Source organism: Chaetodon auriga, chromosome 11, assembly GCF_051107435.1.
Source record: "Chaetodon auriga isolate fChaAug3 chromosome 11, fChaAug3.hap1, whole genome shotgun sequence".
Classification (NCBI taxonomy): Eukaryota; Metazoa; Chordata; class Actinopteri; order Chaetodontiformes; family Chaetodontidae; genus Chaetodon; species Chaetodon auriga.
In genome coordinates this window covers 20082228-20099071 of record NC_135084.1, presented here as the reverse complement: position 1 = coordinate 20099071, position 16844 = coordinate 20082228, and the positions used below count along the sequence as shown (strand labels likewise).

Below are 16844 nucleotides of genomic sequence, written 5' to 3'. Positions count from 1 at the left end.
ATGGACGACCCGCGGGATATTCAAACTTCCATCGGCAGCTCCAGGTCCTTACTGTCGGCCAGTTCTGCGGTAGCTATGGAGATTAAACGGAAGAAAATACGGCAGAGCACCATATTCCTGCAAACGGAGGTATGGACGAAGAAATACAGAGCGGTGTTGTGTGTTTTACCGACAGCAGATTGAATCATAATGACAGCTCGGTTGTCGTTAAAGAGGGTCCAAAGTGCAACGATACTAACAAGCTAATAAACGGTTGTTTTTAATGTAACACCACCCAACTTCGATTAAAAACTAGCGTTAACTTATTCGATAGGTTTTGCTCAAATAGCTTGGATGAATTACTTATTTTATTTTTCTAGTATCTCTGTTAAACATTGGCATTAGCTCTCGCTACCCTCGGAAAAGGCTAACGTTGGTTAGCTGTTGGTTAGCTGGTCGGGCCAGTTGTTCGAAACTGGAACAACTCGACGCTCTTCACTTTCCTGAAACCAGATCCTTTGCATTGTTGAGTCTTGCTAAGCCTGAACGGAATAACGCTTTTCTGTTTGCTCTAACACCACTCAAACTAATGTCATTTCAGACCAAAAGCATGAAAAGATGCCCAAGTCTTCTGAACGACACTCTGCAGATAGTAGAGGATATGAATTTGTTGTACACACGGCAGATTTCTAAGAAGCTGCAGGTGCATATTTTTAGTTTGTAATATGGAGAATGATGATGTTTGTGTCCCTAAAACAACTGCCTGCACCTCTGAACTTGACAATTTCTAAACCACCGAGACCAAACTGCCATTCTAAATTGAAATAGAGGTATTTTGAATTTGGTATGAGATGTTTTCAAACCAAATTATATCAGACATCATCATACTTCATTACGGCTGCAACTAACCATTATTCCCTCGATTAATCAAGGGGATAATGCCGCCCATACATATCCACACTGTGTCTTACCACCCAGACCTAAAGTCATGTACTCACTATTATTTTCATCCCATCTAGAATCTACAGTATGTTGGTCATTACTCCACATCATTTCAACTCACACTCTGACCCAAAAAGTTGCCCTCGGGTGAAAAGGAGTTGGCTTCACCGCCACAAGTCTGACATTTTTATTACCAATGTGTCATTGTTAAATTAATTATGGCAGCTATCAGCGGCGCTACAAGATCACATTTTCTGAGAGCCTTGCAATTATGTCTGCCATTCGCAAGCAGCTCTGAAAGCTTCAGCTCTGTTTGTGCCAGAAAGACGCTGCTTTTTTTTATTTTGTGCTGCAAATCAATCTGCTGTCTCTGCCAGAAAACAGCTCAGATTCAGAGGCACACAAGGTTAAGTGCACTGTGGTTGCAGGAAGAGGTTGCAGGTCATCTTGAAAGTGTTCTTGTTTGTGTGTATCACATTTAAGTACATTACTTGTTGGCTTGACATCACCAAAGTGCTTTAATACCTTAAACACTGGAAATGATTTTTCTTGCCAAAAGCAACATTCAAGGGCAACTTCACTCTAGCTCCACTTTAGCAAAGCCAGCATGGTTTCACTCATCTCAGCATTTTGTTTGGTGGACTACCACAATTCACACTGGAGGCCGCCGGTCTGTGTTCTTACATGGATTCATTTGGTCACTTTGAACATTCTCCCTTGTGCGTTCTGTCCAACAAGAACACCAACATACAGGAAAAGCTTGAGTTTGAGATGCGAATGCGGGAGGGTGCCTACAAGCTGCTGCTCGCCTGCAGTAAGAGAGAACAGGTTCTTAACGCCTCCAAGAACCTGCTGACCTGCAACGCCAGGATCAAGGCTTATCTCACACAGCTGCAGAAGAAGAAAGAGGAGCAGGACATGATGGGAGCAGTCTGGAGGTAAGGAACAGGAGGGTTACTGAAGTCTTAAGTTGCAATCCCAAGTTTAGTTTCAGCACACGTGATCAAAATATATACCTGTAGTTCAAATTGTAATATATGATAAATCTTGACTTCAGAGAGGAAATCAAGTTTGGGGCAGAATACTGAAGAAATGATGTAATGACTAAAGACAGGGCTGAAATTTGAAGTGCTGTTTTGATACACAGATTGCGATCAATTGTAATGTTAAATTCAAAATTTCATTTCAGACATTCAGATCCAGTTTCAGATGACCGCGTGCCCTGTAATGGGACAGTCGCAATGTCTGGTAAGATTGCTCCCCAGAGCCTTCAACACCGGAGAGTGTCAGTGCAGGATAAGACTGACATCTACTCTTAAAAAAATATATATATAGTACAAAGTGAAGTCAGTCAGATTTGAAAGGTTTTGAAGGTTATTTACTGTCAGAAACTGGATATGGAGCGTTTTAGAAATGAACTCTTAAGAGTGCTGCTCGGTTGATGAACTGTTCTCTCTGCTCATGTAGGACTGCGCATTCCTTTGATGTGGAGAGATTCAGACCACTTTAACAACAGAGGGAGTAAGTCTGCCCTTGCTGTGCTAACACCTGTTTAGCTTTACCTCATGTTGTTTTGAGGATACTTGCTGTACTAGCACAAACTCTACACCCCCTGTGTTTTTAGGCTCTCGTCGAGTGGCGTTGTTCTGTCTGATGCAGATTGGCTCAGAGGTGTTTGACACACAGATGGTGGTGGTGGACAGATTAGTCACTGACATCTGCTTTGAGGGAGTCACCATCTTGTAAGTATTATTGTACATGCAGTGTGATACACTTAGAACAGCTGCACTGACTTTTTCGAAGCCCCTTTTGGTGCTGTTGTACAGCGGTGGAAAAATATTGTGGAGTTATATTAAGCATCTGTAGTTGGAAATATGTTCTTTAGTTAATAATATGAAGCGCTATATGTGTTTTTTATTTTCAAGACACATCTGTCGTTAGGGATCTTACTGATCACAACTGCTGTGCAATCAAAGTCATTATTCATGAATCCTTATTGGTTTGTTTCTAGTTGTTTTTAAGTCTTGATCTTTAACATTTTACATAAATTGGATGTTAATGCTCTACTTGAAATATGTGTGGTCTTTCTTATAGTAAAGAAGCAGTTCCTCAGTTTGAGCTGAAGGTGGAACTGTGGAGCTGTGCCCTGGAGGAAGAGCTCACTTTGGTAAACACGCCAAAGAAGCTGGCCAAGAAGCTCCGTAACTCCTTTGGAAAGTCTGCTGGAAAGAAGCTCTGCCCTCTGCTGGACTCTCCAGACCCTGACACCTTTCTGCAGCACAACCCCATACCCGTGTATGTATTGTGTTATCCCATAAAACTCTTTACAGACTCTTGGCTCTCTGTTTAAGGTTTTTGTAGTTAGGAACTAACTCGATTATGGCTGTTACTGGAACAAAGGGTGTAGCTGCAGGCTCACACAGTGGGTTTTAATATAAATCACACTAAGTGAATATTGAAACAGAGGTTAAATCAATATTTGGGGATATGAATACTGATATGTTTAGCCTTTGGACATTCTTTTGTTTTGTTTTGTTTTGTTTTGTTTTGTTTTGTTTTGTTTTGTTTTGTTTTGGGGTTTTTTTTGCACCAGTTGAACTATTTTATTGAAAAAAAGGGAACCTTTTAAAATGTTCCTGCCTGTATTTTATTTGTGACTGAATGGGAAAGCGTACTTAACAGCATTTAGAGCATCGAGTGAAACTCTCAGCTGAAGATCTGTAAGTGATACATACCACCTGTTCAGTGGGAAGACAAACACTGGGATCATTAGGCCTCTGAACAAAGACGTTATTTACAAAAAGCAAAATACTACACACATGTTGGGGTTAAAGGGTCTTTGTGTGTTTATATATCTTTATTATTTTTTATTGTTAGCAAAAGAGTTGAGGATGGATCTTAATGGTTAAGCCCGGGAAGCCAAAGAATGAAAATACGTTATACTTAAAAGACCCATAAACTGTGTTTGTGTTTGTGTGTGCGTCTACCTGCACCAGTGGAGCCAAGTACAGCCTGCTGGCCTACACGACACTGTGTCTGCCCGAGGCTGAAGGAAGCTTTCAGTCTCACTCCCTCATTGTCCTCCAAGACGGTAAGAAGCAAAGGCGTAGAAATGTAATATCTGGGGATATAAAAGGATTATGCTTTTTATCTCCTCATTTGATTCAGTGCTGCGGTAATGATCCGATATTTTTTACAAAAAGAGAAAGCTAAAATTAAACAAAATAACCTGTGATTGAAGTTCAGCTTGGATTACTTCTCTTCCTTTGCGCGAGTGATTAGATGGATAAGAAAGTGGGTGCTCAGGCAGGTTTTTGTTATCCGGCTCTAATTTCAGGGGGTACGTGTTTGGTATGGCTTGGTGCTGTGGTACATTAGAGTTCATGTCCACGGTTTTTAAATTACTGTTATTGTTGAATGCTCGCATGACAAGAAGCTTATGAGACAGGAAGCTCTGTGTGTGTGTTTGATGTGTAACACTACACCTTTACAACTGAAGGTTGTTTAATCATCTGGTTTTACCTTTTCACACAAATTGGAATGATTCCTAATGAGTACCTTTATCTTTACATAAAACGTACAGTAGTTTATTAAGATTAACATACAACCCTGATTCCAAAAAAAAGTTCAGATGCCGTGTTAAACCTAAAGCAGAATCATTGAAAACCGCACAAAGACAAATGATTGTGTTGTTTTTATGTACGTTTTACACAGCATTTTTGGAATGGAGGTTGTATGTAGATGTCTCTATTTTGGGGGTTTTATTGCCGCTGTTGCTCTTCATCCCCACAGCTGAGTGGTCATCTTGGCTTCCACTTTATGGCAACCTCTGCTGCCGGCTGGTGGCCCAGCCTTCCTGCATGACGCAGAGCATGATGGCCGGCTACCTGAGCCAGAAGGTGCGTTGGCTGCTGTGATCACCAGCATCAGCTCCATAGCTGCTTTCTGTGTTAAATACTTTAGTTCTCTCTGTTTGTTTGTCGTTCTGGTCTTTTTCAGCAAAGTGTGGAGGGGATGCACCGCTGCTGCAGCCTTTACTGTGTGCTGAGTGCTGGCTTTTTGTCCTGCTACTTCACCCCAGAAGAAATTGATGCTAAGGTGCAGCCCACGCTCAACATACCCATCAACAAGGTGAGATAGCATCCGAACCTTTACATTCCACACTCTCATTTGCATTTCATGCTCAGTTGTGCTGTTGAGCTTGTTAATTAAAAGTGATTGGCAGTTTTTCTTCAGGGGCAACATAAGAAAACACACATTCCTGGAAGAAATTACTCTGGTGCTTCTGTACTCTGTTAAATTTAGTTATTAGATAAATAAATGAAGGCAGAAAAGTGTTAGTAACTCCATCGCTGCATTATTATCTCTGTTTTAATTGCACTGTTCAGTCAGTGGAATTTGGATTTAATATAAATATCACATTCAGTATTATTGATTTGAGTCTCAGTTAAGAGTTTTCCCTAACATTTGCAGAATAACCAAAATACAAAATGTCACATTACTCACCGAGATCCAGCCTGCATCTTTGGCATTTCGCTGCTGAATTCATTTTTTCTGCAGCGATGTGCTTTTAGTGTAACATTTCACATCGAGCTCTCGTTTGTTTACAGTGGGACTCATTTTCCACTCATCATAAGTTGTTTTTGTCGCTGCTGCAGGACACCCGGATCCGTGTGATGGAGAAGGAGTCGGGAGGTCAGAAATCCAGGAGTCTGTCCATCATCAACCCGTCACCAGAGGGTTCCCAGACCATCGTCTTCACCACAGAAAGCAGGGATGAGCTGGAGGACTGGCTGGACGCCCTCCACCAGCACCTCTATGATCAGAGTGAGTGTGTTTCTGTGTAAGCATACAGCGAAAGGAGCGCAGGTATTTAAAAACTACAGTATGTGTGTATACAGAGCAGGAACATAAGGGTCTTGTGTTTGAGACTAAATGAAGAGGCGGTGGAGCATCAGGCGTCACTCTGGGCTACAGAAGTGGCCGCACATGCTGTTTATTCAGCTAAACTTGGACGGAACGCTTTGGGTAACCTTTTATCTGCGTCTCTCCTGCCTCTCCTCCCTTACAACCAGGCCAGTGGCTGCACTGCTGCAACCAGCTAATGAAGATCGAGGTCGCATCACCACGGAAACCATCACTCTTCCTCACCAAGCAGGCTGACTCTGTTTACAATGACCTCAGTGAGTAGAGTAATTGGACGGAGTGGCTGAAGTGAGTTAGGCGGAGGGGGATAATTCGCCGGCTGTTTGATGTCGACTGTTTTGCAGGATTTGTATTTATATACATCTATTTATAGACAATATGATGCAAGAGCTCAAAACAAATGGGACACCTCAATGAAATAAATCTATTCTATTAACCACGCATAATAGTTTTAATTTCAGTGGTGACGCATATAAATTAATCCTTTTTACATGAAAATTACAATATCTGAATGTGTGCTTGTGTTCTTCATCAAATGTTGTTATATTTTCTCTGTGTTTCATTAATGAATCCAATATGGAGGAAAAAACAGCAGTTTGCCTCATTTATGACGTTTTTGTTTGACTTGCAGGTATAAATTCACCTGGCAAGTTTGAGAGCATCACAGACATCATCCACAACAAGATAGAGGAGACAGATGGCCGCTTCCTTATTGGTCATGAGGAGGAGAAGGAAGCTGCTAATTGGTCCTCTCTGTTTGATGGGTCCCACTCTATGGTAGTGCAGAGGAGTATTCTGTCCCAGAGCAAAACCTCCACCCCATGTTCAAGCCCCAACCCCAACACCAGCTCCACATCCATCAGCACCAAGAAGCGGCGTGCCCCGCCCCCTCCTTCTGACAGGGAGCCTTATGCTCCTCCCACCTGTCCTGCCAGACCCCCCCTCCCTGCTTCTCTTAATCCTCCTCCTCCTCAATCCCAGGAGAAGGAGAACGCCGGCTCTTACACTTCACGTCCGGCCGCAAGGTCCAAAACTGGCCGACCATCTCTGGACACCAAGTTCTCGGCCATCATACAGCAGCTCCAGCGGAACAACGCTGCAGGAGCCGGAGCCCTCAGCCGCAAAAACGCCCCGCTGGGCGTCCTCGACGTGCAACCACAAAGTCAGCCTCAGCCCCCTCCCCAGCAGCTGGAGTACAAGAGCCACTACACCCAGAGCGAAGAAGCCATAGATGAACATGGCTTCATCAGACCAAGTCAAGGTCCTGGTCCTGGTCCTGGTCCTGTTCCAGCACCGAGGAGCAAACTGAGGAAGTCTTTCAGGGAGAGGATGAACCTGAAAGCCTTGTGACCGCGACCTTTGACCATATCTAGACGTAATCAACTAACCTGCCTTACCACTAATACAAATAACTATAACAGCCTGATCTTCAGCTGAGCGGGGTGACGTTGATAAAATCAATATATTTGATTGTACCTCACTAATGATAATAATGATACTTTGGCCATTACTGCTGTTGTGGTCCTTAGATGATTAAAGGAAAAGACCCTGCATTCAGTCTTTATGCTAAGCTAAGCTAACTGACTCTCAGCTCTGGCTTCATATTGAGCCGATCGATAAAAGAGGAATATCAATTGTCTTATCATATATCCCAAAAATGTCGAACCCAGCGATGGTTGGGTGGTGTGGCCTCTTAAAAAAGTGTCCATCATGACAACCCAATTCCCAACTGACACCTCATATCAAAATATTAATATTGTATTGATATGTCTGCAGCTCCACTCTCCATTTCTAAACTTTTTCACGTGCAGCTAACTCATAGATGGAATTGAAAGCTGCATGTTGGCTTGAGCACTGCCATCATCAATCCCACTAAAATGGAAAGGCTTATTTCTCAGCTCTGCCACTGGAACATGGACTGAAGAAAGAGCCTTTGCAAAAGCACTCAAATTGGAATTGATCCATTGGCCGACTGCAGACGAGTCATTCTTTTTGGAACTATTGACTTATTCCACTTACTGTGACAATTTTATGACCACTATAGTGGATTTTAAGGGAACAGGATTTTAGGAGCAATTGCAAGCACTAATGTGACTTCTCCATTTCCCAGAGGTCTTAATAATGGAGTGACCTTGGTTTTCAGTGGCTACACAGTATGTCCAACATAATTTGACACTGCAGCCTATAAATGTTATGAGCATAATTGAATGAATGAGCCTTTTGAGTGGCTAAAATAATGAATGTCCTTGTTTTTGTGTTTTGAACATATCTTACACTACCAGCCACTAAATATTTCAACCACTTAAAAACTCCCATGTTGAAGAACGGGCTTCATAATTACACAGAGTGCACAAAACATTAGGCTTGGCTTCTTTTTCTGAAACTGCCTGGCCAGATGAAGCAGTACGGTGAAAGCTACAGTCCCATTTTGTTTACCTCACCTTCTAAAATTCTGTTTAATCAAGAGGGGGGATGTAGATTTGGGGGGAGGCGGATTACAGGAGGATTTAGTTTAAGCCTTGAAAGAACCGAGAATGGTTTGTACAAAAAGGGATGCTGCTCGATATTAACAGCAAAATGTTTTCTGTGCTGTTTGTATTACGACTTTAGTCACTTTGATACTGTACTGTATATCCCCGAAAAACAAGGGAAGGTTGTCGGGTCCAACCTCAGCATGCTGGATGGTTCTGGATATTGCACTTCCTGTATCCCCAGCCATTTTCAGTGAGACTAAACATGCTTGAGGGAAAGAACATTAAATTGCATTTCAATATGACTGACGGTTCTTGTGAAAGCTAACATTTCTGTGAGGTGCTTCGCTTCACTGTAGCCCTGGTGAAACAGTTTCAGAGTGAAATGTTTCCCCTGTGGATATTAAGCCTGAGAGAGCGCGAGCGTGTGATCCAAATGTAAATAACTGCTTCATGACTAAACGCAGACTGAACACTCACTTTGAACGGAGCCAAACTAATGAGCCAGATTTCTATTCATGTACAAAAAAATCTTTCTTTTATACTTGTCCTGTCATTTGTTAATTACACACGACAGCAATAATCCGTAGTTTTCTGTTAAACTGCTCTGTAATTCCTTTTATACTAGAATACTGTCTTGTCATCTCAATGTTCCTTTTAGCATGTGAATTATTTAGACTTTAAGTGGCACCGTGTTCATGTGCGAGTAAGCAGGAATACATTCATCTGTGTAGTGCATTGTTAAAAAAAAAAAAAAAAAAAATCTGGTAGTTATTTTTGTTTCTCAAAAAAGTGCAATTTTCTCCTCACTCTCTGCTCACTGTTGTCTTGGAAGCTAACTGTATTTTTTATTATTGCTGATCTGCAATAAAACGGCCTACATTCTACCCTGGTGAGGCTGCTTTATTTTTGCTGAGCTTGGAAGTATTACTGAATATTTTTCATGGTAAAGGTTTACCAGGGGGTGGCAATAAAAGTCAAAGCATAGCTTTTATTGCAGTCCAACACACATCCCATAGAGATACAAGCACGGGCACATTTCTCCACTGCAGCAAATACTGGAGAGGCTGCTCTGGCTTTGAGCCCAGACGGAGCCTGTTGTGAAGATTAAGGCGGATGGAATCTCATAGCCTGATAATGGTATTACAATAATAAAACCCCATTCACACTGCATTTACTCAGGAAAAAGAGAACATTACACTGACGTTAGTACACTGGTGTTAAATATCAGTTTATCCAGCCCTCGCTGTTTATCTGCACTTAAAGAACACAAGTGAGGAAACGTGTGTAGATAGTAAAATATTTTAATTAAATATACAGGAGGTCATATCATACAAAATGTCTTTATTTTTTGTCTTGCTCGCCAGCTGGGTGATTGGTAAACAGATGGCTACTGTATCAAAAACACTTTCAGGATGCACATTAATGGAAACAGCGTGGAAAAAAAAAAAAAAAAAAAAAAAGTGAAACGACAACAAAGAAAAAGAGTATCCTAATTCTTAAATCGTAGTGTTTGTTTCAATCTAACATGATCACGGTGACCTTGAAACAGAGCAAGCAAGGACACAGCTAGATTGTGTAACCGACCTTTATACTGTTTTTATACTATTTACAGATTATAACAGTTTATATGATAACAACCACGCGCTTCTATCTACAGTGCTATTTACACAGAAAATAAGACGAGAGAGGGGTTGTCATGATTTGATCCCGTATGAATGTTCTGTACTGGAGCCAGCACTAATGCCAGTTTTACCTACACACAGCAAAGTACAGTACTTAATCAGAAATCAATGTCTTTATCTAAGTATTCAGTAAAACTTTACACATAGACGCTAACAGCTTTTTTTCTTCTTTTGAAACACCAGACATGTTGGCCGTGTATTTCGACTAGCCTGGATTGCAATTATAGTGGTTGTAGAAGCCAGAGCAGGTGTTGTCTTTTCCACCTCAGGCTATGGAGCATGGTAGGCATACTTTATGGAGTCTGGTACCTTTTCATCACTGCTAAAAAACACATAGAGCACACATGCCCTGCGGAGGACAGACACCAGACCTGTGTGGATATCAACTGGTTCTTCTATAATCGGCTGCCTGACACAGTTAAGCGAAGTACATAGATTTACTTAAGCACAAATACTAACCATCAGGTTAAAGCATAACTGTTTAAAATCAAAATTTTCTTACTTATCAAGTCTGGTGTCTGATAGCAAAGTGTGCCAAATAGTTTCTGTGTGAGTGTCTGTGTGCTGCGTTTCAGACGAGAGTGACAGTAATATCGATATTCCTACCCTGCTACAGAAGATAAACCTTAACGACTGTAGTGCTAACTCTAATCCAAGACTGCGAAAGGCACAGATATTTGCAAAGCAATAATATCCTAAGTGACAACATTCCTATCAAATCATACAGTGAGTCTTTTCAGCGTGTTGAATAAAAGAGTCTGTTCACCGAAAATATAAAAAAAAAAAAAGAAAAAAAAAAAAAGAGCTTTTCAAGTCGAGAACAAAAAAGATGAAATGCTGATTTCTTGTGGTGAGCATTCCGCAGCAGACGGCCGCTTCATTATGCTGGTCCTACAGACGAAAACAAGCTGCTACAGTCTACTCATCACACAGGGGTTTGGGGTCAGATTACTTTCAGTTTAGAAAGTGAAAAATTTAAACAGCTTTTCATTAACTAACAAAAAAAAAAGAAGAGAACATTCATGATTTGTCAACAGATTGAAGACGACAACTGCTTGTGTTGTGTGATCTTTAAGTGAAATGTGATTTAACCAACAGAAACCTGAACTGAGAAAAAAGTGAGTCTACAGTACATCTGTTATACACAGCACCTCTGAATGTTAAGATGAAACTATGTCATGTTATGCAGCACCGCGGTGAGTGTTAATGTCTACTCCAAAGAGTCCAGGTGGCACAAATAGGCAGCAGCTTTCAGCGTGGAGACATGTAAACAGATGCAACACCACTGGCTGCCCAAAGTGTAATAACGTGCTAAACAGCTCTTTAAACGCACCTCTGGTTACATAGAGAGTTTCATTTACGTTGTCGTGTTACTTGTAGTGTTTTTAAGCACAGAAGTTTAGCCCTCAGACGCAGTAAACAAATGGCTTTTCTCTGTTGCCCACCGCTTTTCACACATCCAGAGCAACAACCTGACTCATGGTGACTGAGAGCGGCAAACCCATTTGTGAGCACATACACACGAGCATTGTGCAAATAAGGATACAACAACAACAAAAGATACAGTAAGTGGTGATAAAAATAAAGAACAGTGCAAAGTATATAAACAAATGCATACACAAATTTAAAAAAAGGAAATGGAATTTTCACTCTGCCTGACTGATGAGTTTATCAGTCTGTAATCAGCCAAAGTTTTCTAATCAGTGTTATGTTTCGACTGAGCCACAATCCCCGAGCAAGAGAGACAGAGAGACAAAGCTGAACACGTTTCTGAGGATGAAGGAGCGGAGGGGGGACAAACCCTCCTCTCTCCCTCACAGTCTGGTGCTGGGGTGTACCGAGGACAGCGTAGGTGGTGGGAGGGTGGAGAGAGAGTACAGGTGGTGCAGCAGGTCCCCGTACAGTGCCGCCCCGCCCGGTTGCCTGTAGAAGTGGTGCGGGCTGGGGCTGGAGGCCAGCAGCTGCCTGTGGAGCATCATGGAGTGGAAGGTTAACGGGGGCACGAGGGGGGACACTGCTGACTGGCTCTTCAGGTAGTGCAGACCTGGGTGCTGCTGCAGCCCGTCCTGGGCCCCCGGTGACACCAGGCTGCCGGGCGGGTACATGCCGGGGTAGAAGGGTGCTGCGTGGTGCGGGGGGTAAGTAGTTGTTGGGTGGGCCGGCTCAGCTGGTTTTAGCTCTTCTGGGTCGCTGCGTCGGATGGCGCCTGCAGGGTGGATTGGCGTCACCACCCGGACTTTCCTTTCCGGGACTTCCTCGTTCTCTGGTTCCACTAGGCTCCGCTTACTGGGTCGAATGGGGTTGGTGAGGGACGAGTCACTTGAAGCTTTGGGGCTGGGGAACGGCTGAGATGACTCCGCTGGGCTCTGTTTGGGGGGGGAAATGGTCATGGGAGGAACACGGCACGCCTTAGGGTGGGAATCCAGACCCTGGTGCAAGATGGGATACTGGAGACTGCAGAAGGAGGGCTTGGAGAAGGAGGAGACCCTCTGAGAGAGAGGTTTAGAGATTGTGAAGTCTCTGGGCTCATCGTCCACCTCCCTCCTCTCTCCGTGCGTTTGAGTCCTGTCACTGTAGTGAGATCTGTAGGCCAAGCCCTCTTGCTCCAGGCCGCCACAGACAAAGCCCTGGCTGCCTTCGCGGTCCCTGGTGTAGTGCTCTCTCCGCTCTCCGTTGGGGAAGCCGGCCATCCTCTCCTGGCTCAGGCAGTTCTCAGTTTGCCTGTACAGACTGTGGAGGTGGGGGGAGGAGTAGCAGTCACCCGCGTAGCTCCGGGGCAGAGCGGCTGGGCCCTGGATTAGCGTCTCCCCGGCGCTCTCCACGCCATCCTGGGCGTGCGTTTGGGGGAGATAGGGCTGCCACGGCGCACTGACTTGAGGCTGAAGGTGATGGCTCGTCCGGCAGCTGTAAGTCTCTGAAAGCTCCCCGGCAGCGCTCCTCTCTGATGGGCCCCTGGTGGTTTGTTGGTGAGGCTTGCTGCTCTGGGCGTGCTGAATGACTGATGGTCTGAATATGGGCGCTACCTCCGGGATGCTGTCTGACACACACCCGTGCCTCTGTCCTACCGCCTCCTCCTCACCCTTTCTCTTCTCCTTCTCTCTTTCCGCCACTGGTACGACAGAGAGAGAGGAAGCAGCTGTGGGAGGTGCAGGCTGAAGAGAGGGAGACGTGAAGGAGAAAGGGTTGGACTCACACGCTTGGGAGAGGAGCTTCTTTTTGGCTAAAGGAGACATGACCCCCTGGCTGGCTTTGCAGTAGGCAGCCGTCTGTGCGGAGCCCTGGTTTGACTCCTTCTTAATGACCCCATAGTCGTCTTTCTCTGGGAAGGAATCTGCGCTCAAGTCTATACACTGTCTGTCTTCCTGCTTACACATTGGTAACACCTTCCCCACTCTGCCACCGTGACTTTCTATGGAGTCTTTGACCCTGGAGGAGGGCTCAGGCAGAGCGACATGTCCAGCAGGTTTGTTCTGATCCCAGCGGTGAGGCAGGTAGGGGTTTTTAGGAATGAAATGCCCTTCAGTTTGCTGTTCATGGGACAGTTTTGCTTGAAGGGCCTCGCTGATTTGCCTCCACTCAGGCTGGGGGCCGGGCCCCGTGCAGAGGGGCCTGCAGTCTGGTTCTTTGGGGCAAAACGACGACGGCTGCTCCGCCACCAAAGACTCCTCTTTCTTCAGGGTGAGATGTAGCTCCTCTTCCTCTATTACGATGGGTTCATCTCTCAGAGATATCTTCTGTTTTATGGCTGTGGGCAGCTCGTGACTCTCCTCTTCCCCCTTTGAGTCCTGCATGCAGAAACATGGTAGGTGCTACAGTTAGTTTGAAAAGTAAAAGAAACGACACACTCATACACTTTTTTTTGGCAATTTCAAAGACAACAGGAATTCAGGACAGCGGGTGAAACTCTGGTGTGAAAGCAAAGGGAGATTAAAATGAAAGTGAGTTCAGAGCGAGGGGGAATCCTGATGAGGCAGCAGTGGGGAGGTCTGCGACTGACCTGTGATTGTTCTTGGCCCTTCACCGTCTCCCCTCTGTCCTTTTTACTCTCCGGCTTGGGAGTGTTGGGGCCTTTCAACTTCTTGGCCCCTGCTCCTTTGGCTTTGGCTCCTGGAGCCTTCTCCTGGCCTCCCTCCTGCTTCCTGGGTTTGGTCAAGGGGAGGGGCTTGTCCTGCTCACCTTTAATGTACCTCTCGTAGGGAAGGAGGAGCCTGGGGAGGAAATGCAGGCAAAGGAACGCAGATGAGATTGTGCTACGATCATGTTATGTCATGTCATACTCGTAAGGCACAATTAACTAATCTATGTTTTTGTTCATCCCGCACAAACAAAAATCAGTTTCAGCCAAACATCAATTTTAAGTTGAAAAAAGAAAACACATTTGTACGTCCTAACGTGGGCTGGGTGGAGCACAACACCTTGCTTTTTTTGGTGTCAAAGAGGAAAACACAATGTACAATAAACCACGTCAGTATTTTGTTTGTTAATACCGAAAACAGAAAGAGCTGCAGCTTTGCCACAGGCATGCAGAGTATCAAATACCTCCTTGTTTTAATCCCCAGCAACCATTAACAATCCTATTGTAATTAATCTAGGTTAGGGGAAATCCAGGTTCAGACTGGTGCCAGAGTGTGTGTGTGTGTGTGTGTGTGTGTGTGTGTGTGTGTGTGCGTGAGAGAGAGAGAGAGAGAGAGAGAATGTGACTAACCAGTTATCTCCTGCTGAGACAGATCACATTTGGTATTACTTTAACCATGAGAGAAAAGAATGTGTGTGTGTTGTGTTTGTGGGTGTGTAAAGCTAATGCGGTCGGTAATAAAGAGGAGGAAAAATGTCTGGAAGAATTGAAATCAAATTGTTTAAAGGAACCTCACTGCATATAATCTCTCATTTAATACACTAATGTGATTAATCACAGAAGCCTTTAAAGTGGTTACAGTCGTAAAACATTTCAGCTGGTAACAGAGCGCTCCAGCTCTTCACGCACCGTCCATCTGATGTGTGTAAACGCAGGACAGCAGCATATACGCCAGCTTCATTACGTCCACACTAAGTGACAGGGAACGTTTAACTATTTTTGACTTGTGTTATTTCTCTTCTGAATACTTCCCAAGTCAATTTTCCGTATCTGATGTCATAACTAATGGGAACATTAAGATCTGGATAACATAACAATACCCATGTGTAAAATAATGACATGAAGAAACCAGCGAGGGAAACTTTTAGACTTTTATTGCTCAGTAAAGAAAATGGAAATTGGCACTCGACCAGAAATAAGAAACATTGTGGAAGAGGAAACCAAGACAACTGAAAAAAAAAAAAAACCTACACACCCCAAACTTCAATAAGCTGCTCTGAAAACCTCTCCAGCTCCTCTGTCAGGTTTTTTACAATAACAATCCATAAAAGCCAGACAGAAACATGACTTTCTCAGTCATGAGAAAAAAAATAAGGTCTTCTCGTGTAACGACAAGAGACGGTTGCAGTATTCCTTTTAAGGGACATGGCGGTAAAACAAACAATGAATCAAGAGCTGTTTCGCCTCCTCTTCAAAAGGAGGGGAAAAAAAAGCCTCAGAGAGTTCAAGAGGCTCTGTGGGATTTTTTGTTATTTTTCCTCTGAACAAAAGTGCTGGCAGGGAAAGCGGTGAAACTACATTTCATACAGCTGGTCTGGCACCAGGCCCCAGGCCAAGAAAGGAAATGTACTATTAAATGTGACTTATTGGAAAGACGGAGAGCAAAAGGGTTGTGAAAGAGAAGAGGGGAGGGAAAGAGAGCAAAAGGAAAAAGAAATGCAGGGAGACAGGGAGTGAAAGAGGGGATAATGACATGTTAATGAAGAGCAAAAATGATCCTGAATGAAGGAATGAAGAGGCCTTGAAGACAGATAAAAACATGGAGTCTCTCTGACTTTAAAATAGCAGCAGTGCTATTTATTACAAATAAGAAAGTGGTTCTCAGGCTTTCTATAATTAGGAATTATTGCACAGAACAGGCAGGTAGATTTAATGTTTTGCTGTTATGAAACGGCGGATTCGATTTCTCCAGGCTGGGAAATGTGAATTCAACATGTGCGAATGTCTTATTACTGATCAAAGGGCTCGAAAAGTGGCACGCACATATACATATCTGCAGCATACCAGGGAGCACTGTCGACTATCACAATGATCTGTGGGAAAGAGACGACTGCCTTGGCCTGGGTCAACTTTATGGAATGTCAATATGGGGTGGGGGTTGGGGTGTCGCAGGCACGGATAATGTAAGAGCTGAGCCCGGGAAATTACTGGAGCCTTAAATAGTTCCAAATGGAAAGACTAAGACGCTCCGTTGGCCAAGAAACCAAAAATCAGTCTCAGGAAGTTCTATTACATTGTCAGAATTATTTGCTTTGTTACGCTTAATAAATGTAAGATGAAAAGTGCAGCCTGTTAAAATAACTCCGAGACATGCACCTTTTACACTTTTATGTAAATTTACAGAAATGGCTGAATAAGCAAAGAGGGTTCAGGCTACAGGGCACTCAGTCCTTTTTCCATTTTTAACTCCTTGTTCAAAAAAAAAAAAAAAAAAGTGCACATTCATAATAGAGCCGTCTGTGTGAAAGACTGGAGTAATTTTAAGCAGTGTATATATAACTTAGTCATGATCGTGTAATATAGCACTCATACTACAATACCACTTATATAAGTAGCAATTTCCTCCAAGGAAGGGGAAGGGTTGAGCTTGGCAGCCGCTGCATTAGCTGAGGGAGAGCCAGGTGTAGTTAATAATTTAAGCCACTAGGGGGCGTGTGCTGCACTGAGACATTCCAGGAAAGAATTTCATTAAAGCAGGAGAGGCAA

The 16844-nt window shown here is 43.7% G+C and overlaps 2 protein-coding genes across 2 annotated transcripts in view; one reads left to right on the top strand and one right to left on the bottom strand.

Moving 5' to 3' along the window:
* On the top strand, nt 1-9205 carry rtkn2 (rhotekin 2). Its single transcript, XM_076743958.1, has 12 exons — nt 1-129; nt 1660-1859; nt 2111-2169; nt 2389-2442; nt 2546-2663; nt 3016-3216; nt 3918-4012; nt 4714-4820; nt 4921-5052; nt 5580-5748; nt 5997-6104; nt 6479-9205. Exons 1-12 carry the CDS (start codon nt 1-3, stop codon nt 7195-7197), a joined length of 2091 nt encoding a protein of 696 aa, XP_076600073.1. The 3' UTR covers nt 7198-9205.
* Nucleotides 9206-9606: 401 nt separating this feature from the next.
* LOC143327831 (AT-rich interactive domain-containing protein 5B-like) overlaps nt 9607-16844 on the bottom strand; it is a 73865-nt gene continuing 66627 nt past the window's right edge. The window contains exons 9-10 of the mRNA XM_076742366.1: nt 14001-14211; nt 9607-13788 (exon numbers count right to left, since the gene is read on the bottom strand). Coding sequence (XP_076598481.1) covers nt 11818-13788; nt 14001-14211 — 2182 coding nt within the window. The 3' untranslated portion in view covers nt 9607-11817. The remainder of the gene's footprint in view (nt 13789-14000; nt 14212-16844) is intronic.